Raw genomic sequence first — 27,913 nt, 5'->3', positions numbered from 1 at the left:
CTGAAACCAGGACATTTCTTCTTAACAGAGGACGTGGTAATGGGGATTTCCATCATTCCACTTCTACACTTTCGCCAAGACATCTGGATTTTCCTTCAGGAAATAAGACATGAACCTGTACTAGCCGCCAAGAGACCTTTCCATCAGTTAGAAGGGATGAGACTGACATGTAAAAATATCCCCTCCCCCCACAATAGCAGCCAAATCGTGAGCACAGATCCTCTGGGGGGACCAGTGAAGCAGTCAGGAGCTTTGAGCCCATCTGCAGCTCTCTTGGGAAATGCACCCATGCTCCTTATTCCTGCTGATCTTCACATTCTCCTGCATGCGGTGTACCAGAGCAATATGATCTCCCTCAGAAACAGACAGTTTCACTGTCCCCATTTCTGTGTTGACTGCCCTCAGTTCCCACACGCTTAGCTCTGACCTCCAGCCTCAACGCATTCAGTGGCATGGGCAACTTTTCCCTGATACGCCTGCCAATGCCTGCCGGCCATGACCTCTGTAATGGATCTTAGAAGGGAGAAGAAGGGGGAGTAGCAGCTGTCCACCACCCCAAAAGCTGTTCCTTCCATTACCACTCTTGCCATTCTGCAAAGCAAATCATCTTTCAGAGGTCCAAACCCAACCCCTGCCTCCCCAGCGCAGATCCGGCCGTAACAACAAGAACACCCTTCCTTCAGAGCTCGTGGGGCTGCTGAGCCCTCAGGACCTCCTGCCTTTCAGGGCGTTTGCCAGCAGAGACAAAGCAAGGCACAACCTGACAGTCACTGACAACACAGCACCCGTGGATATCTTGCTCAGCTCCAAGGTTTTCTGCCCAAAAGAAGAGCCACTGCAGGGTGTCCCAGCCTCCCATTCCTCTGTGAATGCAGAAGGGTGTCCTTGTGCCCTTACCCCCTCCCACCCCAGAGCAACACCCTTCTTCTTTGGCAATGGGGAGTGTCCACAGAGGGAAGGACCACGTGGAGCCTAGGCTTGGATACAGCAGATTTTTAATGAGCAAAAAAATATCACTTCAGTGGAAGCCAGCAGGACAGGGAGCCCCAGAAGCAGCCAAGGATCTGTGGGCCTTGGCTGTCAAGATATTCCTGCATGATGTCCACTGGACTTTGCCATAGAGGGAAAGGAGACAGAAGATTCCCACCAGAGTGGCCTTGGGGGAACCTTGTTGCCAAGAAGACTCAAAGCAAACAAAGGAAATGGGGGGAAAGGCAAAGCCATTCAGCTGTACAGAAAACACATCCAAACTCTACATCCTTTGCCCAGCACCATGTTCTGAGTTCCTGAAGGAATCTTCTCTGGGGCATTTGCAGCATCTTTATCAGGCCAGGTACCTTCTGCCAGAGTAGCGGCTGGAAATGCCAGAGAGGTCACAGCACCCAGAGGTGATGGGCACTCCATCACAGCTGAGGATGCGGCCAACAGCAGCAGAGGTGGAGGAGCCCACAACAGTGTTCTGTGGGAAGGAGCTGAGGATGGGGCCGGGCAGGGTCACCACCACAGCAGGAGGCTCGATGACGACGGTGGAGCTCTGGCACTGCCTGACACAGGGCTCATTGCAGCTGTTGGCCAGTGGGGTTGGTCCGCAGGGCCGGCATGGCAGGCATGGGTTGTAGCAGGACATGTCTCTGGGCTGGAGGTACAGCTGCGAGAAAAAACAGAGAGGAAACAGAGCATAGAGGTGTATGAGGAGCAGGCTGGTTATCTTGTCACAAAGGAGCCAATGCCACTACAGGGTGGGGTGTTGGAGGCTCAGCCAGGAGCCACACAGTCTTCATCACTCTGTAAAGAACGCCCTGGCACATGGAAGCTCACTCCTTTTTTGTAACCAGAAGTCCCCCTCAGCCACATTCCAGCCTCTTTCTATGCAGAACTTCTCCCCACTTCCCTCTGTCATGGCAAGAAGATCCAAACCACACGAAAGGACATAGCCACTGTCAGCTGGGAGGTCCACTGAGGAGAGGTCTCACTTTGAAAGAGGAAGAGAAGGGGCTTCAAACTCACCTTGATCCCAAGAAGAAGGAGCCAATAGAAGTGAATGAGAGAGCTGGGACCTGGGCTGGCTTTTATACCTGCCCTTCATTGCCACAGGACCAGAGGCTCCCTTTGCAGAGGTAACAATTTTCTGACAAGCTCATCTTGAATGCAAAGTGTCACAGCTAATGATATGGGCTGTGCTTTGGTTTCCAGCACTGCTGCCTTTTCATTTCCAGGTTTGTTCCATGCCCATTCCCCAATGAAGGCTTGTTCTGAGCACTGGGATGAAAGGCGCCAGGATTTCTAGGGCAGGAATGCTGGCAGAAGACTCACGTGCTGGATGGTTCCACAGCAGGGAAGTGACATTAAACCTGGCCACTCTGTTGGGGTACTTTCAAGTTTCAGTCTCAATAGAAAGCTCCAGCAATCCTTAGCCGGATGCCATGGGCTCCCAAGCCCTGTCCTTGTCTTTCCCTTTCTCCTCAGCTCACCCTGATGGTGCTCTCTTGTTGTCTCCCTGTATCGTAGAATCATAGAATCATAGAAAGTTTTGGGTCGGAAGGGACCCCTAGAGGTCATCTAGTCCAACCCCCCCCGCAGCGAGCAGGGACACTGCTAACTAGATCAGGGTGCTCAGAGCCCTGTCCAACCTGGTCTTGAATGTTTCCAGGGATGGGGCCTCCACTACCTCTCTGGGCAACCCGTTCCAGTGTTTCACCACCCTCATTGTAAAGAATTTCTTCCTTATATCCAGCCTAAACCTACCCTGTTTTAGTTTAAAACCATCACCCCTCGTCCTGTCACTGTTGTCTCCGCTAAAAAGATTGTCCCCATCTTTCCTATAGGCTCCCTTTAAGTACTGAAAGGCTGCAATCAGGTCTCCCCGCAGCCTTCTCTTCTCCAGGCTGAACAAGCCCAACTCTCTCAGCCTGTCCTCCTAGGAGAGGTGCTCCAGCCCTCGGATCATTTTTGTAGCCCTCCTTTGGACCCGCTCCAACAGTTCCATGTCCTTCTTGTGCTGAGGGCTCCAGAGCTGAACGCAGCACTCCAGGTGAGGTCTCACCAGAGCAGAGTAGAGGGGCAGAATCACCTCTCTCGACCTGCTGGCCACGCTTGTCCTGATGCAGCCCAGGACACGGTTGGCCCTCTGGGCTGCCAGCGCACATTGCCAGCTCATGTCCAGCCTTTCGTCTATCAGTACCCCCAAGTCCCTCTCAGCAGAGCTGCTCTCCGTCCTTTCATCCCCCAGCCTGTACTGATAGCGGGGATTACCCCGACCCAGGTGTAGGACCTTGCACTTGGCCTTGTTGAACCTCATGAGTCCGAGGGGCCCGTGCCTGGGACACCCTCTGCCTGCCCTCCCGCACACCCGGTGTCGCGGCGGGCAGCTCTGCTCCGGCCGGTCTCTGCCGCCCATCTGCGGGAATCAGAGGCTGCTGCTTCCAGCCCCTGAGCTCAGGCACAGCTCGGGGAAGCCGGTCCAGCTCCTGGGTCAAGGCCCTGCCGCTGTCCCAACTGCAGCTGGCTCTGTGCAGGCTGATTCTCGCTGGCGGACGGCGAGAGTCCATTTCCCAGGAGACCAAGTCGTGGCCGGGCAGAGCCAGCGAGCGCTGCGAGGCCGGGCGAGAGCCCGAGCGGCGCCGGCGCCGGGCTGAGCCCCGGGGCGGAGCTGGCGGCGGCGGCGAGGGGAGGAGGCGGCGGAGAGGAGGCGGCGCGGGCGGAGCAGAGAGCCGGGGCTGGCGGGGGGCAGCGAGGCGCGGGCGGCGGAGCGGCGGGATGCGGCGGTGCCGGGGCGCGGGGCTGGCGGGGCTGGCCGCGGTGCTGCTGGGTGCGCGGGGCTGGCGGCGGTGGGCGGGGGCCGGGGCTGTGCCCGGGCTGCTCCCCAGGGAGCCCAGCACGAGCTCTTCCCTCTCCTTCTTCGGGGTGTCTTTCCCCGTCCCTGCCCCTCTGCCAGCTCTGCTCCCCCTTTCCAAGTCCTCCGAGTCTCCTCTTCTTGTTCTCCCCATTTCTCCACCACCTCTGTCGCTATGAGCCTGCGTGCCTGTACACCTGCCTTTCCACACAACCTCTCCTTCTTCTGTGAGTTTGATGCTTATTGCCTTGAATTTAGACCTGTGTCCTTCACTGGGACACCTCCCTTCCCTGTCTGCTCTTTATCCATTCATCCACCCATCTTTTGACACATCTCTCTATGCATCTGGCATCACTAACCCCTCTTCCTACTCTGTAAGACCCCTCTCTCATCACTCTCTCTGCTTCCTTCGTATCTGTAACTATAAGCTTGCTTTCCTGCAGCATGCCGTTTTTCCCTCCATCCACTCATCCCCCTGTGCATTCAGCACTTATTCTTCTTCTGAATTCAACACTCCATCCTTCACTGTAGCACACTCCGCTCTCCTGTTTCCTCTCCCTCCCTCCACCCATCCATCCATCCACCATGCACCTGACTTTCATTCTCTCTCTGCATTCATCAGTTTCCAATTCCCTCCAAAATTTCTTCCCTCACTCCACATACCCACCCCAGTACCACTGTCAATCTCTGTTGATGTGTATGTCTCCATGCATTCCAGTCCGACTCTGTCTCACTGCCACTCTTCCTAACGACTTCTCTGGGAAAAAAACCAACAGAACTGGGCGTTCGTTCATCCTGTTTGGTCTTTCCTTCTTCTTTCTCGACAGTGGCTGTGGCCAGAGCCCAGGTGCAGCAGGAGCCATCAGCAGAGACCACCGAGGGCACCGGCATCAGCATCAACTGCTCACACCCCAACATCCAGTCCTACGACTACATCTACTGGTACCGCCAGCTCCCGGGCCGAGGCCCCGCGTTTATCACCCTCGGTCACAAAGGGTCCAAGGATGTGCCGGTCCCTCCGGGGCGGCTGTCGGTGGCGGCAGACCGCCGGTCCAGCGCCCTGTGGCTCGCCCGGCCCCGGCGCGGGGACGCGGCGGTGTATTACTGCGCCGTGGGAGACACGGGGAGAGGAGCCGGGGCTGCGGCCGGGCACGAACCGGCGCGGGCGGGGCCGGGCGTGTGTGTCGGGGGCGGAGGGGCAGCCCCGGCCGGTCCCGCCAGGGGGCGCTGCCGCTCCGGTTCCGCCTCGCCCCTCCCGGCCCCGCCCGGGCCCGCCACCGGCATCGGTCTCGCCGAGGCCCCGCAGTTCCAGTGCCCCCCACCCCGGGTGGTTCCCTCTAAGCGGCTCCGGAAAAGCCCTCCATGCAGAAACCTTGCCCCCTACTCACCGCCCCCCAACCCACCTCTCACCCTCACAAAAGCAAAACTTTATTTAAAAAGAAAAAAAAGAAGGTTTTTCACATTTTGTTACTCTGTAAAGCTCATATATACAATTAAAACCAGAATCATCTGGCTACAGGCTTTCATGGAGCTTTCAAATTGTTCCTGGTAGTGTTACAATGTCATCCCATCGAGTCAGGAGTTCGAGCTCCCCACAGACAGGAGAACGTTAAGGTCATGAGCATCTTCAACCGATCCCCACAGTGGCTCAGTGTTGAGACCATGAACTTGTTTCACAGTATTCAGAAACTATGGAATTGAGCCCCAGCAGACAGGATAAAACCGTGGTCAGGTCACACTGGTCACAGCCTCAATGGATGCCAGGTTCTTACTTGAGGAGTGAGTTGAAAAGAGATTTGCAAAGTTGCCCAAAAGGGCTGGGGGTCTGAGGTGAGCGAGAGCTGGAAGAAGGCCTCTGGGAAGAGACTGCTGGCTCTAGCTAGCTAGTCCCCAGGGAGCTCTGTGTAGCTTGAGTAGCTGATACCACTGTTCAAAGCCCATGGTCAGAGGCTTCAGAGGCACCGAGTGAAGGATCAGCCCTGCTCCTTGTCCCAGCTGGACTTCATAACTATGTTACCTGGGAACTACTGACAGGTGGACAAACAAGGCAGAGCAACAGGCATGGCCAGGTGAGCAGACTCAGGAGCACCTCTGAGTCACTGAACCTGAGCAGAATATAGCCATGAGTATTCAGAAGAGGTATCCCAGCTTCTTGTCCAGCTCTTACTGTTTCCTCATCCTCCACCAATGACCACTGTTGGAAAATGGAGAGTTTGGTAGGAGACACGACTGCTCCTGTGGTTTTATCACCTAGCCACAGAAGCCCAAGGGTGGAAAATGTCCTCCTAGCCCAGCATCCAGGGATCAGCAAAAGCCTCAACACGTGAGCAAGACCAATCAGCCAGACACTGGACAAGATTCCTTGTTGAACAACTTGAGCTGTCCCCTTGATTTTATGTCTCTCCTGCAGTTCTGGGGACTCACCAGTTCTTGACCTGCAAGGGTCTCTGCCCCTCTGAGTCCCTGTGGGTTCTCTGCCCAACATAAAACTGATGGTATATGCATTTCTGGCACATTGTGCTGTTGCAGCTCCTCCTCACACCCGGCAATCCCAGAACCAGCCAACAGTTTAGTCTTGCACTTCAAGAACAGCCAGCACTTTCCTTGTCTCTGTACAAGAGCAGTGAGTGCCAGTAAATAGAGAGACTGGTGTGAAAAAGACATCTGGGTGCCAGCAACTGGGTAAGCAGCCAATGCCCTTAGGGTTTGTAGGCCTGGATGTCAGCAACTGGATGGACCCAGGGGTGTGTGCAGCAAGGTCTATATGCCGGTCACTGGAGAAGAGGCTTCTGGTCACAGGATCTGTCAGTCTCTGTGCCAGCAGCTGGAGGGACTGGGGTGTAAGCAAGGTCTGGGTGCTGCCGGGTCTCAGCATCCGTGAAAGGACGGGAACGACTCTCACACGCAATGCTAAGATACACAGTCAGAATACTTTATTCTCCCGTTTGTGCGGTGATATACATTTTCCATATCTGTACACACGATTACGCTTACATCGGATAGGCTACAGAGATAAATCACACACTGTTCACACGCCCCACATTCCCTTATAATTGGTAACTATGCACTAATGCTAATAGCAACAGACCGCCTGCACGTCCTTGAACACATCTTATTTTGCTAACCCACACCATGTGCTCTATCAGAACTTTCTCAATGGCTATTCTTAGCTGTCTTTTCCAGAAAGCCTGTTAAATCACACTGTTTTGCTTAAGCAGCCTAGTCATGTTAATTCTCAAGCTACATCAACCCCAACATCTCCCCCTTTTTCTTTTCAAAAAGGCTAAGCTATCTTATCATTACCTTAAAAACATTTGCTCAATTTGTGTTAGTTGCATCACAAAAATTTTCTTCACAGTTACCTCTAGTGCCTCTTGTGTTAGGCGTATTATACACGGGACCAACATAATCACTGCCATAATCATTACAACAATAAGAAATAACATTTTGATTAGTGACATTAACCAGCCAGAAATTCCCCATCTGTTTCCTGCTGCATCAAATATTTCCGCAGCCCCAATAAATGAGAATGCAGATACAGTAGTCTAAAGGCAGAACCCGGAAAACTTACCAAACCAGAACACGCAAAGGCAGTTACTTAGTCCAGACAAATCCATTAGATCACAAAAACCAAATCAGTCCATCAGGTCACATAAATACAAACACCATAACATAAAATCACACATTTATGGTCGCGACCACACACACACACACAGACACACACGCAGGCACACCAAGTTTTCAACATAAATCCGAATATTACAAAGACTTATGAACAGACAGCAGGCAGGCAACAAAAGTGATACTGGAAGAATGCCTTTGTCTTATTAATAGTCCCTGCTCAGAACTTTTTGGTCCAGTGATCAGAGGTTCTCCCCGAGAATCCCTCGGTGCCGGCTGGAGGTCCTGCGATCCCTGGGACCATTGATGTTCAAGAGCAGGGTCCTACCTGGGTACCCAAACTCTACTACCAGAAAGAAGCAAAATAATTCACTCTCCAAAACTTAACCCCGGAGCCCTAGAAAGCAGGCACTCATATTGACACTCATCAGATAGTACAGATAACAGCTATACATCGTTAGGATGTAGCATCTTTGTTAACCAGGCCCACTGTCCTTTTATCACCTCCCCTTCTTCTTCCGTGTTCATTCAAGATGGGTTTGATTCATTTCGCCAGCACCCACTGCGTCTGTCCATTATCTGTAGAAATACAAGCATATCCCCTCCCCCAAGTGAGTAGTCGTACTGGACCTTCCCAAACCCCTTTATCCGGGCGGAATACCGTTACTAACACCACACCATTGTCAAACACATTTTTGTTCCCCTGTGCCGAACAGCTGGGGGTCACTATGACCTCCTCTAACATTCAACCAATTCAGGACAAAAAGGGTTTTGTGTAGACAGTCTATCGGGGACCGCTCTCCCCCCTTTTTTAAAATATTTAAATGATCTTTTAGTAAGTGATGGGAACACTCAACAATAGCTTGACCGGTGGAGTTGTATGGGATGCCCTGTACATGCTTAACACCCCACCGCTGAAGGAAACGGGCCACCACCTGAGACCTGTAGGCCACCTGGGCCATTATCAGTTTTAACTTGTTCAGGTACTCCCAACACAGGAAAGGCTTGCGCCCAATGTCTTTGGGTTGCTTTGGCATTGGTAGAAGTAGCTGCTGTTGGCCAGATGGCAGCCGAACACGTATCAACAGAGACATGGACGTGCTTCAAACGCCCAAACTGGGGGAACTCAGTCAGACCGGTTTGCCAAAGTTGTCTGGGCTGTAGACCTCGAGGATTTACACCACCATCCTGTATAGGAGTGAGTCTCGCACAGTCAGGGCAGGCTGCAACAACAGCATGCGCATCTGCTTTAGATAATGAAAACTGTCTTTGCAGCGCCGCCGCAGACTGATGGAAAAAATCACGCGCTGCTCGTGCAGCATCAAAACTCGTGGACAGTTGTACGGGAGCGGCTGTCACTAGTTGGTCCACACGGTGGTTGCTCCTACGTCTTGTAAGAGTCTCCATTTTTCAGACTTTTTCTGAATGGTAAACACAGGAGTATTCCAAGGACTAGTGGGCGGGACCAAGTGCCCCAAGTTCACTTGTTCATCCACCAATTCTTGGAGATGGGCGAGCTTTTCAGTACACAGCGGCCATTGGTCCACTCAGATCGGCTTTTTTGTCAACCACATGAGCTTCAGTGTAGGCCTGGATGCGCTCCTTCAATAGTCGCTGTCAAAAAGGCGTCTGAATGACACAACCCCATTGCGATAATACGTCTCTGCCTAATAGCCAAATAGTGGTATTCAAGACATAAGGGCGTGCTTGTGCCAGCAACTTACCATCTTGGTCTACAAAGGTAATGAACTCAGTACTCATTTGTGTCGCTGTTGCACCACCGATTCCTGTCACCATGCCTGACACTACCGTCAATGGCCATGACTCTGGCCATTGGGCCCTCGGGATTATAGTAACATCCGCTCCGGAGTCTAACAACATATTCTGGTCATTTAGTACAATGCCGTTCGGTCCTTTAATAGTGATCTTTCTTATGGGCTGTTCTGTGGAAAGAGGTTGTACAAATGCCACCAAGCGGGGTCCACTTGAGCCAGAGGTGTCACTTCCCCTATAGTTAGGGTCAGTTGGGGGGACCTGTGCAATAAAAGGAATCAGTTGGGCAACCTTGCTGCCTCGTTTCATGGTTAATGGTGGCGTGAATACCTTTAACATAATCCCTATTGGGCCTGTGAAATCTGCATCAATTACCCTTGGTAGGACAAAAATTCCCTGACTAGATGCAGAGGATCGCCCCACCAACAATGCACTCAGCCCATGACCTAAATGTCCTGTGGCTACCGAGGGAACGACACGCACCTTATCATCTTCTATAGTGATGTCTTGTCGCACGGCCAGATCAACTCCTGCAGAGCCGCTTGTGGCGGCTCAGAGCTCGTCGAGACAGCCATAGCTGTGGGGAACTTTCTTGTCCTCACGCCCCCCATCCTGGCGCTGCTCTGCCTGTTTCCCGACAAGGGGGTACCATCCTTCTTAAACTGCAACCTGCATTGAGCTGCTTTATGCCCGAACTTGTCACATCTATGGCATGTCCCTACAAATTCGTCAGCCACCACCTTTTGCTTCTTGATCTGAGGACAGTTTCTTTTGTAATGGTCTTCCTCTCCGCAAATAAGACAACCAGTTTTTGCTTTAACACCTCGATCCCCTTTCCCCGTTTGCATGGCAGGTCGTAAAAGAGTGACCATAGCAGCCGCATGTATTCTGGCCTTCTCTCTTTCCTCCGCTAAGCGAGGTAATCGGGAACAAGCCTCCACGTACCGACTAAGGGTAGACCCACTAGGTAGGGATGCAATTATCTGTTGACATTAAGTGTTGGCATTTTGAAAAGCTAAATCCTTTCCTACTGCACCTTTTGCTTCACTTGGCAAATTCGGTGCTGCATCTAATGCTTCCTTTAATCGGTCTATAAAGTGCATGTACAGCTCATCAGGGCCCTGACGAATCTGTGTATAAGGTAACACAAGCTTCCCGATCTGTGGTAACTCAGTTAAAGCGGCCAGGGCTAAGCTCTGTGACTGTTGCAATATTCGAGGGTGTAGCGCTGCTTGAGCCGCCCCGTCGCGGAAAGCGCCAGTACCCATGAGCTGGTCTAGTGTAACTACACGTAAAGGATCATCGGCACCTACCTGAAGGTTTTGTGTCATTGCAACCTCACATTTATCCCGCCACTTATCCTTCCACAACATAAAGGCAGTGGGTGGCAACACCAATTCTAACAATGCTCGGGCATCAGCTGGCACTAATATCTGATTTTTGAAAAAGGTGGTAACCAGCGTCATAACCTGCTTGTTATCCAAACCATAGTTCATTACGGTGTTTTGTAACTGACTCACTGTTTTCCAGTCAAAAGGAGCCCATATCCGTTGCTTCCCCTGCGTAAACACCGGGAATGCTGTTAAACTGTTTGGTAGCATTTGTCCTTCAATTACAGCATTTTCTATTACCCCCCTCCATCGTTGTCCCGTATTAAAATTAGGGTCGCGTATCGGGGGCGTCCCGTCTCCACTCCGACCTCCAGCAGCCACACCACCCCCCTCTGTACCGCCGGGTCCCTGCAAACCACACCCACCCCGCACGCAATCAGGCTTGTGAACATCAGATGCCCCCCCTCCTTGCTCTCTCCACTTCACGCCCCTCTTCCATGCCTCACGTTCGTCATCCCCCACCCCCTTACCGTATTTACTGCGTAAATAGTGATCGGCGTCAGCTAAGCTCATTTCCCCGTCTTCCAACAAGAGCCTAACCCAGTGCCGCTGTAAATGCTCTGGCGGTGAGCTTTTGTTAGTTCTTCCATTATTTGACCCCCCTGAAATCACCTCCCCCATCCCGTCCGACTCCTCACATATCCGCTGCTCGACCGCTCGCAAACCGTCCGTTATGGCTTGGTGAGCCTTTCGATATGCCTGTTTAATCGTGGCGTTAAGGGATCCTTTATCTAGTCGTTGCATCTCGTCCAGCAGCTTTGTCATTTGATCCTGCTGCTTTCTCAATGTGTCCGTAGGTTCACTTTTATGAATCTTTGGGTATGATAGCGATGTTGCTCCTTCGGGCAAGTCAGTATCCATTTCTTGAGAATCAGAGTCCGGGAGCGGCACATTCTCCGGCAGTGGTGGGGCTGTAGGTGGTGCCGGTGCCCAGTCTCCCAATTCTATACACGGTCCTTCCCAAAACTCAGTTTCACTGGAATGAACGGGGTACGCGTGGGGTGCCGTACAGGGATCTTGACACTCTCCTGCGGGTTGACTGATTGCATAAACAGCTCTCGCAGCGGCTGCAGCCACAGTAGCATCGTCCTTCATATCAGCAATCATATTTTTAACAGTTCGGAAAACAGGGGCCAATTGCCGTGCCTCTTTGTTTCCGACCTGCACAGAGTCCCACAAGTCCATCCCAACTCTGTGCCACACATCTGGATCAAACAGCTGATCCACTGTTATCAGCTTTCAGCGGCGGCACCATAATAATAGTCCTGATATGTCTCCTTCAGTTAACTTAGCGTCGGCTCGATCTGCCAGTTCCAACAGGCTTTTCAGCGCCGTGTTTTCTGACACTGATACAGTGGAACCCATGCTGTTCATGGGTTCATGGGTTCATGGGGTTCATGACCCCCCCGGTGTGCCACGGATCCGCTCCTGCCTTTCTCGGGCAGCCTGGCTTACCTCGCCAGCTGACAGTCCCATGTCTTTTTTTTTCCTGGCTGCGATAATAAATCCATAGGGTCACCAAAATGCCGGGTCTCAGCATCCGTGAAAGGACGGGAACGACTCTCACACGCAATGCTAAGATACACAGTCAGAATACTTTATTCTCCCGCTTGTGCGGTTATATACATTTTCCATATCTGTACATACGATTACGCTTACGTCGGATAGGCTACAGAGATAAATCACACACTGTTCACACGCCCCACATTCCCTTATAATTGGTAACTATGCACTAATGCTAATAGCAACAGACCGCCTGCACGTCCTTGAACACATCTTATTTTGCTAACCCACACCATGTGCTCTATCAGAACTTTCTCAATGGCTATTCTTAGCTGTCTTTTCCAGCAAGCCTGCTAAATCACACTGTTTTGCTTAAGCAGCCTAGTCATGCTAATTCTCAAGCTACATCAACCCCAACAGGGTGCCAGCAACTGGAGAGAGAAAAACATGTTGCAGGCCTCATGCCTCTTGCTGTCAGCAACCTGAGGCATCACATTTCACATGTAAGTGTGCGACATCTAAGGACAAGTGTCTGGGGGGATCTCCGTGTGTGCCTCTTTTTTCTTAGTGAATTTAGTTTGACATGGTGTGTGTCTTTCTGGAATTTGTTGGCGTATTTCAAGGTGGCTTAGGCAGTGAGTGGGACAAGAAGCTGTATGGAAAGTCTGAGTCAGAGGTGGGCAAGGGAGCCCAAGGCCTGCACACAGACATTAGAAAGGCTGATATTCCCAGTCATGGCAATGTTTGAGGGATCCAAGAGTGAGGGGGAATTTTGAGAGTGTGGGTGATTTCATGCCTCTGTTTGCTAGTGAACATCAGGCTGTCCTTGCTAGAGAGCAGGAGGAGACCCAGGTGCTGTGTAAGAGAGCTCAGGTTCCAGGCAGGCCTATGAGATGCACTGAGGGCCCGTGCTGATATTGGAGGGCTATACAAATGTGGTTGTGCTTGTGACTCCAGAGGGTGAGGGACGTGTGTTCTCACTAGGGAGTTTTATGTCACAGACATCCTGCAGACACTCAAGCAAAGGGCCACTCCAGATGATGAAGAGACCAGAGGAACTCTGACATGGAGAAATCTTGAGAACAGGGACTGTTCAGGACAGAGAAGAGAAGTCTCAGGGGAGCTCTCACTAAAGTATACAAATATCTGAAGGGAAGATGAGAAGAAGTCAGAGCCATACTTTTCTCCATTATGTCCAGTGAGAGGCCAAGATGCAAGAGGCACAAACTGAAAGATAGAAAACCCTGTCTGAACGTCAGGAAACACTTCTTCATTTTAAAGGAAGCACTGGTACAGGATGGCCAGAGGTGGAATCTCCACCCTTGGAGGCATTCAACAGGTATCCAGACATGATGCAGGACATGTTACGAGAGGAGACATAAACATCAAGGAAGAAGAGACTGCCAGGGATGTGGTCCTGGGGTCAGCCAGGATGGTTGCAGTTTGAGGACTATGGCTCAATATCTCCTCTCAGTAGCAGTGCCAAAGTCCTCATCTTCCTGTATGTGTCCTACATCTGCCATGAAGTCTAGGAAGGCAGATCCATCCCAGGAGTCCTTTGGAGGGTAAGCTTCAGCCTGCTCTTTCACCTGAGAAAGGTTGTGTCAGCCTTGGGACCCTCCACATCTCTAGGAACATGCTCTTACGTCATGAGGAGGTCCAGAACATCTGTGAGAACAAGAATCAAGGACTGCACTGCCAGTAGACCAGGAACAGCCCCTTCACATGATGGGGCCCCCAGAGTGCACAGGGCCTCCTGCTGTGGAAATGTTCAGAATGCCATTGGCTGGGGGAGCCACAGGTGTTGCTGCTGCAGGAGGGAGCAACTCAGAAGGAGCATTTCAGGCACAGGAAGAACAGATCACTGCTCTGCCCTGCTTCTTCCTTTGCTCCTCCAGCAGAGTCATTTCCGGCAGTTCTGTTATCTCAGGACTAGGATGTGGTTTTCTGACTCTCTCTCACTCACCCAACAGGCAGACTGGTCTCGGCATGCATCTCGGATATCTTGTCCTCATGGCCTTCCTGGGGCAACCGCTAGGTAAGTCCAGGCTTTCTATAAACACATACCTTTCTTCTCCCAATGAGTCCCTTGCCAGCCTTATTAGGATCATGCAGACACCTACTCTTGAATAACAAGAAAACGCTGGGAAATCTTCCCCCACATTGGTGTTTTTGCACCAGTTCTCTCAAGATGCTCTTACTGTTCAAAAGGAGAAGAGAAAGAGAAGAGAAGAGAAGAGAAGAGAAGAGAAGAGAAGAGAAGAGGTTACCTTTGACACCTTCTCCATCTTACCTCCCCCCTTCAAATCCTCTCTCTGTGCCTCTCTCTGCTGATCTACCTGCTGTCACCATAGGAGATCTCGGCTGTCTCTGAAGACCCACATTTTTCCCTTGCCAGTGCAAATTAGCTGATCCTGTCAATGCTGCTAGAGGGACTTCAAGGCTCCCATCCCACTGATATTAATAGGGTGCCCCAGTCTGCCATGACGTCCAGTTTTCTTCTAGTTGCCAACATAACCAGGCCTCCTGTTTTTTAACATTCAGCTCTGCTGTGTATTGACTCAGGGAGCTAGAAGCCTTCAGAGATGACAGGGATAGGGAAGCAGGATGAATCTCTTTGTCATACCTCTGCAAGCCCTTCAACCTGCTGGTGAGGTGCTGGTGGCAAAGGTCAGGCATGACAGAGTGTTCCCTGGTCCTCTGGGCTGTAGGAGCAGGAGCAGAGAGGAGGAGCACAACCCTGCTCAAGATCCACGCTGGACTGAGAGCTCCAAGCTTGTTCCCAAAACAACTCTCCACTTGGCTGTCTCCAGGCCTCAAGATTTTCCTGCAGGGCAAGGGACAGGGAATCTTCTCCACCAGGATTTTGTATGCATTCCTGGTTTGCTTCCCTGAGCCTTTCCCTGCAGTGTTGCTGACCTTCACTTTCTTCCAGGCACCATGGGGCAGACGACTGTTACCCAGCAAGAAGGACAAGTCACAGTGAAGCAGAGAGACACCTTCCAAACAACCTGCACTTACCAGACCTCGTACTTTCGAGGCTTGCTCTGGTACCAGCATAGGAAAGGCCAAGCTCCCCAGCTGATCTCATATCAGGCAACAGCCACCTCTAAGCGGAGTGGCCGTTTCACCACGTTGCTGAACACTGAGGAGAAATACAGCCTCCTGCAGCTGGAGGAAGTCGAGGTCTCTGACAGCGCCTTGTACCTCTGTGCTGTGCAAGACACGCTGGTGCAGAGAGCTTGCTTGGCTGTGCAGTAACCCAGGGGAGGGAGGGGATGTGTCTGTGGTGTAAGGCTGAGGCTGAAAGAAAGGGACCTCAGGTGTTCCTTGGCAGAACTGCTTCCCCTGTGCACCCAGGGGTCTGCAGGAAAAGATTCTATAATGTAATGCATTCTGTCCCTTCGAGACATCAGTTTATGCAGGCATGGACTTAAATATTCCCCTTCCACACTAAATGAAGGTGCAGACATTTCGTAGCCAATGCATGGGAAGCTCTGCTCTCTGGTAGAGTTCAAGCAGCACACACGTGAGCCATTGCATTTATATATTAGTGATTTGTTCATCTTGACCCCTATTGACAACCACAGGCACATCTATCCGCTCTGACAGTAACAGGGTTTGTCTCGAGATGGAGACACATGAAAACTGGTTGCATTGTGTTCTTTCCCTCTTGAACTTCAGCCATAGCAGCTGATGTAAAGGAATGCTGTACCTTTTCCTTCTCCTATTTATTGACACAACAACAAATCCAGACTCATTCAGCCAAAGAAAAGCTGTACCCAAGCAGCTCCCAGCATGGGGCATCCATAGGCCCTCATTCTCCTGTTTCTTCTGGGGAGACAGCAAAAGGCTCAACCTCCTATCATCTGGTGTCTGGTCTACGCCAGTGGGTCTTCACCCCCAAGGAGTCTCTGGGGACATGAAACATTCTAGTGGGAGCTGGTCATTTCCTTCTGCTGATCTTCTATTATGAACTGGCAAATAGCAAGTGTCCTGTGTCTACTCCTTCAGGAATTAGGTGCACTGCTCTCTTTGCCTTATGTTTTTTCCTGTCCTTGAATCCCTGGGCACAGAGGCAGTTCCTCAAATGAAACATTTCCACGAATAGCAGCTGCTGCAGAAAATACCCATGCAGGGACAAGCACTGTCCCTCACTCTGCTGGGTGCGGGTGGACATGCAGCACAGCCCTCTGCTTTACAGACAGCCCCTCTCCAAGGTTCACATAGTCTCATGTGTGACCTTCCAGTGCCTGTGCTAACCTGGGCCCCAGACCCCATTCCCTGGGCAAGTACAAGTTCTACCCTAGTACACCAGTGCAGTCCAGAGAAAGCTGCACTGCCATTGATCAACAGGAACAAATGTTATGCCAACTCTGAAAAGTGTCAAGGCTGTCCAAAGCAGCTGTAACATTGTGTGCCTTTGATGTGGAACTGTCGTTGACCCCTTGGGATCTGCATGCTGCCGTCCCTGAGAAGGAAATGTAAGGCAGCTCGTGACGTTATCTGGGGTGCATGGAAGACAAATTCTTGATGCAGACAAACCATGCATGGACTAAGGGAGAGACTCTGTTGGACCTGCTACTCACAAATGAGGAAGAAATCTTGGATGATATAAAGCTCAAGGACAGCCTTGCCAGCAGTGACCAGGAGACTGTGGAGCTCAAGATCCTCAGAGGGCTGAGCAAGACAAGCAGGATGACTACTGCCTCAGACTTCAGAAAAGCAAACCTGGCTGCTTAGCGGAATGGCATAGGAAACTGTCCTGGAGCACACAGGATCCCAGGAGAGCTGGCTAACCATCAAAGACAGCCTGCTCACAGCCAAAATTGACATCTGTAACGTGGATGAAAAAATACAGGTGGTGTGGAAAATGGCAAGGGGGGTGAAGGGAATCAAGAAAGGTATTTCTGAGCCTATTGACAGCAAAAGTAAGGCTAAATAGATGTGAGATCTTTGCTCAGTGAGGATGGGGACCTGGTGACAAATTGTAGTGAAAAGGCTGATGTACTCGATACCTATTCCTCCTCAGCTTTTACTGATATGGCTTCTCCTCAGGCCTACCAATTTCCCTGAGCCTCCCTGCAGACTCTCTGGGAAGGAAACTGTACCCACAGTACAGGAAGAGAGCACCAAGGAGCTCTTTCTTACCATTTTGGCATACACAAGTTCATGGGATGACTTGGGGTGCATCCTAGGGTGTTCCAGGAGCTGACTGCACAGTCTCTACTCAGTCCCTGCTAGGAACGTGGAGCAAAGACTCTCAGATGCCTGTTCTAAATTCTTGAAAGGCAAGAAGGAGGTTGCGAGCATTCACATGGGTTTACTGAGGGCCAATCATGTCTCACCAACCTCATTACTTTCTATGAGGAGGTGACTGGCATTGTGGGGAAGGCAAGGGGCACCAGCTGTGGTGAGCGATGTTTTTAGCAAGACCTTTGTCATTCCTTCATTGGTGCACAAAGCTGTACACCTTTAGGTACATAGAGGTATGCACACTCACAGACATGCACATGCAGAGATAAGTGTGCACAACACAGTCTCACACACTTGGGCAGAATCACACACCTGAACTTGCCCACACTCAAAGAGTAACTCTTATGTGTGCATTTCTAAAGGGATGTGTGCATACATGCTTCCAAAGCATCCCATGTGCAGACACAGGCACAGCCATCCACCAATACCAACACGTACACACAGATATCCAAACACACTTGCTTAGAGAGATGCATGATCCTGCGCACATGTGTTGGCGTACAGATACACATGCATGCTTATGTACAGAGATGTACACACATAAAAGAACATATCCACACGCACCTATGCTCACACACCTTCCTACATGCAGACCAATGTCACACCCATCCATGCTCACCACCATGAAGTCACACGCATGTGTTCAAACACATACACATTCACGAACAGATGTGACCAGACACACAAAGTCCTCAAAAGGGAAGAAGGAAAAGAACAAGAAAAAAGGACAGCCGAGTTGCTACACCGGACTTCAGGAGTGCAAACTTTAAGCTATTCAGGGAGCTGCTTAGCAGAGTGCCCTGGGAATCTGCTTTTATGTCTTAGGAGTCCACGATTGCTGGTCAGTCTTTGAGAACCACCTTTTAAAAGCACCGGACTGGGCAATTTCGCTGTGTTGTAAATCTACCAAGCAGCGCAGAAGACCAGCTTGGCTGAAGAGGGAACTCTTCACGGAACCCAAAAGGAAAAAGAAATTGTATGATCTCTGGAAGCAAGGTCAGGCTTCGCAGGAAGATTGCAGAGCTGTGGTTCATATACGCAGGGAGAAGACAGGAAAGGCCAAACCTCGGTTAGAGTTGAAACGGGTTAGAGTTGTTTGAAGTAACAAGAAGGGCTTTTTAAAATATATTAATAGCGAGTGGAGGTCTAAAGAAAACACCGGACTGACACTTGTTGAAGATGGTCACCTGGCTGATAGGGATGAAGAAATAGGGGAGGCATTATGGGGCCAAGATCTTTTCAGTGGTGCCCAGTGACAGGACAAGGGGCAATGGGCACAAACTGAGGCACAGGAAGTTCCGTCTGAACATGAGGAAGAACTTCTTCCCTCTGAGGGTGGCGGAGCACTGGAACAGGCTGCCCAGGGAGGTTGTGGAGTCTCCTTCTCTGGAGATATTCAAGACCCGCCTGGACAAGGTCCTGTGCAGCCTGCTGTAGGTGACCCTGCTTCGGCAGGAGGGTTGGACTAGATGACCCACAGAGGTCCCTTCCAACCCCTACTATTCTGTGATTCTGTGTGATTCAATGTTTTTTTTCCCTCAGTCTGTAATAATACAGACAGACCTTGGGCTGCACGGTCCCCTGAGTCGAAGTACCACAAGTGTGGGAACAGTGTCTTTCCATTTGTGGATGCTGAAATTGTAAGAGACCAGATGTATCAGCTGAATGTTCATAAGTCCATAGGGCCAGGTGAGATTCACCCCAGACTACTGAAGAAGCTGGCGGATGTTACAGTAGGAACTCTTTCAATCACCTGCCAAAGGTATTGGGAGTCAGGAGAGGTCCCTGCTGACTGGAAGCTAGTCACTGTTATTCCGATTTACAAGAAGGGTGTGAGGGATGTCCCAGCAAACTACAGACCTATTAGTCTAACCTCAGTACCTGAAAAACTTATCGAGAAGATTACATTTGGTGCAATTGAAAGGCATTTAAAGAATAATGCAGTCACCAGGCACAGTTACATAAATCCACAAAGGCAAGAGTCCTGTAACTAATTTGATATTTTTCTGTGACAAGGTCACTCACCTAGTGGATGAAGGGAAGGTAGTGGATGTAGTTGTTCTGGATTTTCGTAAAGCTTTTGATACTGTCCCTCACAGCATCCTTCTGGACAAGTTGTGCAACTGTGAGCTGAGCAGGTACATGGTACATTGAGTGAAGAGCTGGCTGGAGGGCAGGGCTCAAAGGGTTGTGGTGAGGGGGGCTACATCTGGCTGGTGACCGGTCACCAGTGGTGTTCCTCAGGGCTCAATTCTAGGGCCAGTTCTGTTCAATATATTTATCAATGATCTGGATGCAGGAATTGAATGCACGATTAGCAATTTTGCTGATGATACCAAACTGGGAGGTGCTGTTGACTCTCTTGAGGGACAAGAGGCCTTGCAGAGGGATCTAGATTGGAGCATGGAGCAATCACTAATGGCACGAAATTTAAGAACACCAAATGCCACAATCTGCACCTGGGACAGAGTAATGACAAATGAAAGCACAAATTGGGAGAGCAGCCCTGCAGAAAGGGATCTGGGAATGCCCCAGCCCCCCCCCCCCGAGCGGGACAGTGAGAGGTGCCAAGGAGCGGCAGCTCTGACTCAGCAGAGTTAGAATGTACCCTCAGCAAGTTTGCTGATGACACCAAACTGGGAGGTGTGGTAGACACACCAGAAGGCTGTGCTGCCATTCAGCGTGACCTGGACAGGCTGGAAAGTTGGGCAGAGAGGAACTTGATGAGGTTCATCAAGGGCAAATGCAGGGTCCTGCACCTAGGGAGGAACAACCCCATGCATCCGTACAGGCTTGGGGTGGACATGCTGGAGAGCAGCTCTGTGGAGAGGGACCTGGGTGTCCTGGTGGACGACAGGTTAACCATGAGCCAGCAGTGTGCCCTGGCTGCCAAGAAAGCCAATGGGATCCTGGGATGCATCAAGAAGAGTGTGGCCAGCAGGACGAGGGAGGTTCTCCTTCCCCTCTACACTGCCCTGGTGAGGCCTCATCTGGAGTACTGTGTCCAGTTCTGGGCTCCCCAGTTCAAGAAAGATGAAGAGCTACTGGAGAGAGTCCAGCAGAGGGCTACAAGGATGATGAGGGGACTGGAACATCTCTCCTACGAGGAGAGGCTGAGGGAGCTGGGCTTGTTCAGCCTGAAGAAGAGAAGGCTGCGAGGGGATCTAATAAATGCTTATCAATATCTGAAGGGTGGGTGTCAGGAGGATGGGGCCAAGCTCTTTTCAGTGGTGCCCAGTGACAGGACAAGGGGCAATGGACACAAACTGAGGCACAGGAAGTTCCGTCTGAACATGAGGAAGAACTTCTTCCCTCTGAGGGTGATGGAGCACTGGAACAGGCTGCCCAGGGCAGTTGTGGAGTCTCCTTCTCTGGAGATATTCAAGACCCGCCTGGACAAGGTCCTGTGCAGCCTGCTGTAGGTGACCCTGCTTCGGCAGGAGGGTTGGACTAGATGACCCACAGAGGTCCCTTCAAACCACTACTATTCTGTGATTCTGTGTGATTCTGGGTAAGGAAGTCTGATAAGCAGCAAAAAAAGCTTTCGTTCCTAAGTTTAGTCTCATTGCTGGGGTAGAATATCTCGGCCAGGCAAAAAGATTACGATTTTCTTGCATGGAGTTCCACATGTGTGACTGTCTTTTAGCTCTATGTCCTTGCGATTTTGTTAAGGATTGAATGAAATTAAAAGCTACAGTAGGACACAAGCTTGTAATACCTAAAGCACATTCTAATCCATCCCAGTAGCGTTGAGTGTAGTCTGATATTTGTCCATTAGAACACACCCATACAGTTTCAGGTGGTGCAGGTAGCATTGAAGTGCTACACGTACTATTTTCGAGTTCATCGAGGCTGTTATGTCCATTTAGATAATGTTGGAAAGGAACTCGGCATCTTTTGGCCTGTGGCTCAGCATTGTTGTTAGAAGCTATATCATATCCCCACGTGTTAACCTGTTTGGGATCCACTTTTATCACACAATAACAGGCAGTCCCTCTGTAGGGGTCATTAACAGCATAAGACAAGTGGTTCCCTGAGTCCAATTCAATGTGCTAAGAAATGCTTGCAACAACTTAAAGGCTGTCTTTTCTTCTATCATACCTGAAGATTTCCTTTTTTTTTTATTATAATCTCTATGGAACACATGAACAATCATTATATCTAATATATGAATAGGCATTAAACTTACACATATTTGTCTACCACTGCTGATGCATGATAGTAGATTCATATTGGCAATTCTATAGTAAATTATAACTATCAAAATCACAACAAAAGAAAACCATTTTTCATTAAATCCCAGTAACTTAAACAATAAAGCAAAAGGTAAAAAAACCCAAATCACATAATATACAAGTGAAACTAGAAATAGGTATTCCTATCAGAATTAAATCACTATTATCTTCTTTGTCAGATTGTTTTGATTTTCTGGAAACTTTAGTTTACAGATGATTCCACGGATTAGGACTAGAAGTATCCCACAGATAAAAATCAGCAGTCCTTCACGGCAGTTTTGACACATGGTAGTCTGTGACTTTAGGCGTAGTTTCCCAGCGTTTCAAAACCCTGTAAACAGAAAAGAAAGGAAAGTGCTCGGTTGTCATTGAAACCGGCTTATAATAGGTTAAAAGGAAGGTACTATCCATCTAGTACTGATTCGATGCAGTTTTCCAGAGCTATCTTTTGCTTCTCAAACATAAAGATGTTTTGATTTTGTTAATACTAGTGCCACTGTTCCAGTCTGAGGCATTTTAACCAGCACTGGCTGGTCTGTGTAAAAGTCAGAGGATGGTCTCCTGGTTTTACATCTGCCTTTGGTACCAATGTTGTGGCAGAAGCAGAGAAGGCTTTCCTTCTGGGACAGCCATCTCTGCTCCCTCTATTACTTAATTGATAGATGGCATTGGATAATCACAGATGTCACCCAGATTCATGGGTTTTCGCAAATCGTTTAACTAATCCGTTTGTTCGCTCAACAATACCATTTGCTTGGGGGTAGTACGGAGTATGGAATACCCACCAGGTTCCTTGTTTTGCCCAGTCTTGTACCACTGTGGCTGTAAAGTGTGATCCGTTGTCACTTTGAATCTCCTCAGGAAGGGGGAGGGTGCTGAACCATTCCTTCAGGCTGTAAACTGTGTTATCTCCAGTTGCAGCCAGGACAGCCGTTGCCATGGTAATTCCTGAAACGACTTCCACCCCTACTAATATAAAGTTCTTACCTCCTGAGCGTGGCAAAGGACCTGTGTAATCAATTTGCCAGGTGTGCCACAGTGTTTTTTTATTTCGGATGTGCATGGGAGACGCCTTACTTGGATGATCTTTGTTAAGTCGGACACTATGAACGGGCAGTTAGCACTTGTTCACACAGTTTTGTTGACACGGGCCACCCTCGGACTATGCCTTCCCGATACAAATCAGCTCGGTCTGGCCGGTGTGGCCTCGTTTTACATCTCTAAAGCTGCCACCCATGTGTCAGAGGCTCCCTGTATTTGGGTTACCAATTCTGCAGTGCTCAGTACAGCTGCAGTTAAAGGTGCAGTACTGGCATTTAAGTGCCTGTAATCAATCCTGAGCTTCCATTGCCAGTTTGGGGTTTTTACTGGCCCAACAAGGGAATTATACGGTGAGTGTGTACAAGTGATCATGCCTCGGTTTTCTAAACCTTTTACCACCCCTTCAACACCCAGTTGTGCAGCTGCTGATATGGTGTAATTTTTGATGGTGGTAAAGATATGAACATTTCGAATATATTTATTATTCTGTTTAGTTTCTTGCCTGGCAAATCTCCAAACTGAACCACTGGGGAATTTCCGCACTCTGCCATACAACAAATCAAATCCTAAAATATTAGTGTTAGCAGCAGCGACCAGTACTTCATGCGGGTTAATCTTTGTTCGCCTGGGAGCCACGGGGTAATTTTTGCTGTAGGGCAATGCCTTATGACTACATCAATTCCTGTAAATTTTACTTACGGCGACCAGGTTTTACATTTAAGCATGTTGTGGTCTCATTGGTGATTACCGAAATTTGAGCACCCATATCAATGAGGAAATGTACAAAAACTTTCTCTGGTCCCACCGGGATGGGAATGACAGGTTCGGGAGCTGTATCGGAGAGCCACTGTATAGCTAGTACCTGCTGAGGAAGGAGGCTCACAGCCCTCCCCAGGGATATGCGTTTTTTGCCTGAGTGTCTGTTAAATCAATTAGCTCCTGCTGTGGGGCAGAGGATGAGGAGTTAACAGTTGTTTTGTTTTCTGCCGGCTGACATTTCTTTGTTGAATTCAATTTATGGCTTCATGACTACCAGAAATTTTGGGTCAGTCCTGGATATACCAGTCATTAGGTGTTGTGGCATCCCCATAGCTCGAGCTTTACACCAGAGCTCGTTATGCTCCTTATCAAATTTTAATTTGCATTTGGGCTTAGGCTTAGGGCTGTGAATCTAACGAACTCCACGAGGTGGTGGATCAGATAACTGGGAGCATCTGATCCATCCCCATCCTGTGCCCGTAGTTCACTACGTCTTGTACAAATTCACTCCAAGGGATTACTTGATTTTGATCTTCGTCCTGATCCTGATCTTGCCCTTGACGTGGGCGTCGGCCTTGTCTGGGTCCCACGACTTGAAGTTGATCTTGTACACTGGCCACCTATGTTTAAACTGTCTGGGAGGCCACGGATCAATGGAGTTAATCTTGCTAGATCTATAGAGGCAAATATTGGGAATCAGTTGACCATAGATACGAACAATGCTGCTATGTTCCTGGTACAGTCTGACCCACCTGGACATTAGGGCTGGGAACAGAGGGTCTAGTCTCTACGCAACCATTAACACTAACCATAGTAGGTAATTGTGTTTTTGTCAAGAGAAATGATGGAGTGTGGTTCTGTGAAGTGGACTGCAGAAACTGACCAGGTTTGCCAAGCTTGCGAGCCTGGTGGGCAAAAGGTAGTTCCGGCAGGGGGAGATCGCGACCACCGACTCACTGGCCCCCTACTTAAGTAACACCACCTACTCAAAAAGGAACAATAGAAGAGGATGACTGAGTCTGCTCAACAATCTACTTAAGAATCGAGAAAAGTTTACACCAATCGTCAAAGAGAATAATACCGAATACGCATGAATAAAATAAATATGTAAATTTTTATCTATATAAACTGCATGAAAAAGGTATGAGGTATGCACATTCGGTGGAATTATCCCCCGTGCATCCAGTGCTGCAATAAAGAATGCCTGCCTTTTAACACTACATTGGTGTTACGAGGTTTTGTTCACAGATTTTCAGTGACATGTTCTCCACCCTCATTGGTGGTTTCTGTTTTAATCAATGGTCAAATAGGTATTGGTCCTGGGGCCACATCATAATCAGAATTTTCCTCCAGTTCATCATTATCATCACTGTCCCAGATGTCTCCATCCCATGTCTCAGGATCCGCATACTGTATTCTTTTGCGGATTTGTTTAGCTGAAACTGAGGATGGTATCTGGTTTAATAAGAGATTTAATTTTTCTTCTAAGTGTTTTTCTCACCTATTGACCTCAAACAGTTGCGATTTAAGGTAACTGATTTCACCTTTTAGCGTGTCGATTAGTGTCTCCAGTTTCTTTTGACTTTCCTTTTCAAAAGTCACTGATGTTTTTAATGCTTCATTTTCTGATTTTAGTGCAGCATATTCTACATCCGCAATTTATTTTGGGTGGGGACTCTTTAATTTCTTTCTGCGTGCAAGATAGGCAGCCCCTAACACAGCACAAGTAATTTTTTTGTCTTTAGTTTTTTTGATCTTTTGCTCACTTAGACATAGTTTTATCCATCCTACCACTTTATCCTCATCTTTCCAGAATTTCTGGGCCCGTTTCATTCCTGCTTGTGATGGTGCACACATATTTTTGCAGCAGTTTATCCATGGCAATTGATAACTGTAAATGTAACAAATGTATCATGTAGGGGATGTTATCACTTCAGGTGGTCAGAATCATTGCACAACCAAAACAAGTCTTGGTTCTTTGTGAATAATTGGGACGGTTGCAAGACAGGGGACTCCTGAATAATCCCTTTAGGCGCCTGGGCCTTGGGAGAACAGGTATGCAAACTACAGAGATAAGGAGGCTGCAGGATAATCTGAAGACCCCACTGAGAGACGCCAAACAAACATGTGTGACGGACATTACCACATATTAATGAGTTCTTGGAAAAACCATTACTATGATAAACATTTCTTGGAAATGTAATTAATATGTATGTTAACATAGCATAAATACCTAGTAACTGTGTCTCTTCGGTGCACACGTTTGGAGGAGAGATCCCCCCGTGTGCCCGGCGCCGTAATAAAGAATACCTGCTTAATAGTCTGCCGACTATCGAGTCTTCAGTTCCGGCTTTTCAAAGCATCACAATCCTGCAGACTACGCCAATTCTTATTGTCGCGTTAAAAGGGGTAAGGGGAGTCTGATAAGCAGCAAAAGGAAAGCCCTCCCGTTGAGTCACCAGGTTCAGAGCAGACTCCCTTGCGTTCTAAACTCTCTCGCAGAGGAGAGTCTAGGTGCAGCTGGATCTACTCCTAGTCCCAGACTTGGTCAACAGTTTGTGTCTAAAGGGTTAAGTGTGTAGCCACTTATCAGATTCAGCTTGCCTGTCAGAGCCCTTCCAAGGACTTTCACTGAAACAGTTTCACAAAGTGGAAACAGGTGATTTATTCAAGGGACAGTTACTACAGATTCGGGACTGCCGTTGATAAATGCACTGTCTACAAAGTTGAGCTCGGAGTAATGGTTTAGTGCTTTAGTTAACAATGTGTTCCTGGGCATACTTCTGACAAGGTCAGAGGTGCAACTCTTACCAAAAAGGTGTTCCTTCTTGGGAGGGAAAGAGAGGTTCAGGCTCATCAATCCGTCCATGAGGTAAAGTTCTCACTTGGCTCCTCCTCCTCCCAAAGAGAGTTTTTAAGTGCCAATTTTTATATGTCTGAAAATCTTTTTGCAAGGTGGGACTAAGTCAATTATTGTGTATCGATTGGCTCTTGGCATGGAATGTTGTGTCACCAGAAGCAGGACTCAGCAGTTTGACACACCTATGGAGCAGGCATCTTGGTATGCGCTTTAGGGGCCGTCTGTTCTTTGTCCAAAGCAATCTCTGGCTGCCCGGCCTCCACTGCAGCCCACAGATCACTTGATTTACAATGGTGGGCTATCGCCCCTTACCTCTGTCTGATAAGCACAGTTTAAATGCTCCCTTTGTTAACTCTTCTCTTGATGCCTGAGTCTGAGCCTGTCTTTCATCTTGCATTGACAATTCCAGCAAGGCTATCGGTTACACCTTTACCCCTTGTTCTATCACAACAGGTCCTGCTAAAATGTTTTTCCCCATCTTTCTTACAAGCTCCCTCTAAGTACAGAAAGGCCACAATAAGGTCTCGCTAAAGCCTTTTCTCCAGGCTAAACAATCTCAACTCTCTCAGCCTTTCTTCAGATAAGAGGTGTTCCATCCCTTTAATAATTTTTGTGGCTGTCTTCTGGATTCGCTCCAACAGGTCCGTGTCTTTCTTGACCTGAGGGCTCCAGAGCTGGATGCAGTATTCCTGGTGGGGTCTCACCAGAGCCGAGTAGAGCGGAAGAAACTTCCTGATAACTTCCTTCTACAAGTAATAGCCGAGCCTATGAGGAAAGGTGTTATGCTTAAACTTGTTCTCATCAACAAGGAGGGGCTGTTGGGGAATGTGAAGCTCAAGAGAAGCCTTGACTGCTGGAATTCAGGAGCCTTAGAGCAACAAGAAGGGTGCACACCAAGCTCACTACCCTGGTCTTCAGGAGAGCAGATTTTGGCCTGTTCAGGGATCTGCTCAGTAGAGTACCATGGGAAAATGTTTTCAAAGGAAGAGGGGCCCAAGAAAGCTCGTTAGTATTCAAGGATGAGCTCCTCTAAGCTCCGGAGCAATGCATCCCAACAAAGAGGAAGTCAGGCAAAAACACCAGGAGGTCTGCATGGATGAACAAGGAGCTCCTGGACAAACTCAAACACAAAAAGGAAGCCTACAGAGGGTGGAAACAATGACTGGTAGCCTGTGAGGGACAAACAAGTGTCAGGCAGGGCTGAAGTAGCTCAGCTGGGAGAGCGTTAGACTGAAGATCTAAAGGTCCCTGGTTCAATCCCGGGCTTCAGCAGTGTTTTCCTATAGTTTTTTCACTCTGAGCGTGAAGGAGCACTGGAACAGGTGGCCCAGGGAGGTTGTGGAGTCTCCTTCTCTGGAGATATTCAAGATCCGCCTGAACAAGGTCCTCTGCAGCCTGCTGTAAGTGACCCTGCTTTGGCCGAGGGGTTGGACTAGATGATCCCCAGAGGTCCCTTCCAACCCCGAACATTCTGTGATTCTGTGAAGTGTTGTCCAAGCAGCCAGGGATCAGGTTAAGAAAGCTAAAGCTCTGATAGAATTAAATCTGGCCAGGGACATCAAAGGCAGCAAGAAAAGCTTCTATAGGTGCATGAGTTATTAAGTAGGACTAGGTGAAATGTGGGCCCCTCCAGAAAGAAACT

The 27,913-nt window shown here is 49.3% G+C and overlaps 1 non-coding gene, 1 pseudogene and 1 gene segment (V, D, J or C); 2 read left to right on the top strand and 1 right to left on the bottom strand.

Annotated features, from left to right (window-relative positions):
• Positions 1-1,324: 1,324 nt before the first annotated feature.
• On the bottom strand, positions 1,325-2,141 carry LOC142364258 (feather keratin Cos2-3-like; annotated as a pseudogene).
• An 11,968-nt stretch (positions 2,142-14,109) lies between these two features.
• LOC104332405 (T cell receptor alpha variable 1-1-like) lies at positions 14,110-15,381 on the top strand. The segment is given in 2 exon segments: positions 14,110-14,158; positions 15,056-15,381. Coding segments are annotated over 2 exon segments (375 nt in total).
• A 12,089-nt stretch (positions 15,382-27,470) lies between these two features.
• On the top strand, positions 27,471-27,543 carry TRNAF-GAA (transfer RNA phenylalanine (anticodon GAA)). Its single transcript has one exon. It is a non-coding gene; the product is annotated as a tRNA-Phe (tRNA).
• Positions 27,544-27,913: the final 370 nt, after the last annotated feature.

This window comes from Opisthocomus hoazin, chromosome 26 (assembly GCF_030867145.1).
Source record: "Opisthocomus hoazin isolate bOpiHoa1 chromosome 26, bOpiHoa1.hap1, whole genome shotgun sequence".
Taxonomy (NCBI): Eukaryota; Metazoa; Chordata; class Aves; order Opisthocomiformes; family Opisthocomidae; genus Opisthocomus; species Opisthocomus hoazin.
This window is presented reverse-complemented; position numbering and strand designations above follow the sequence as displayed.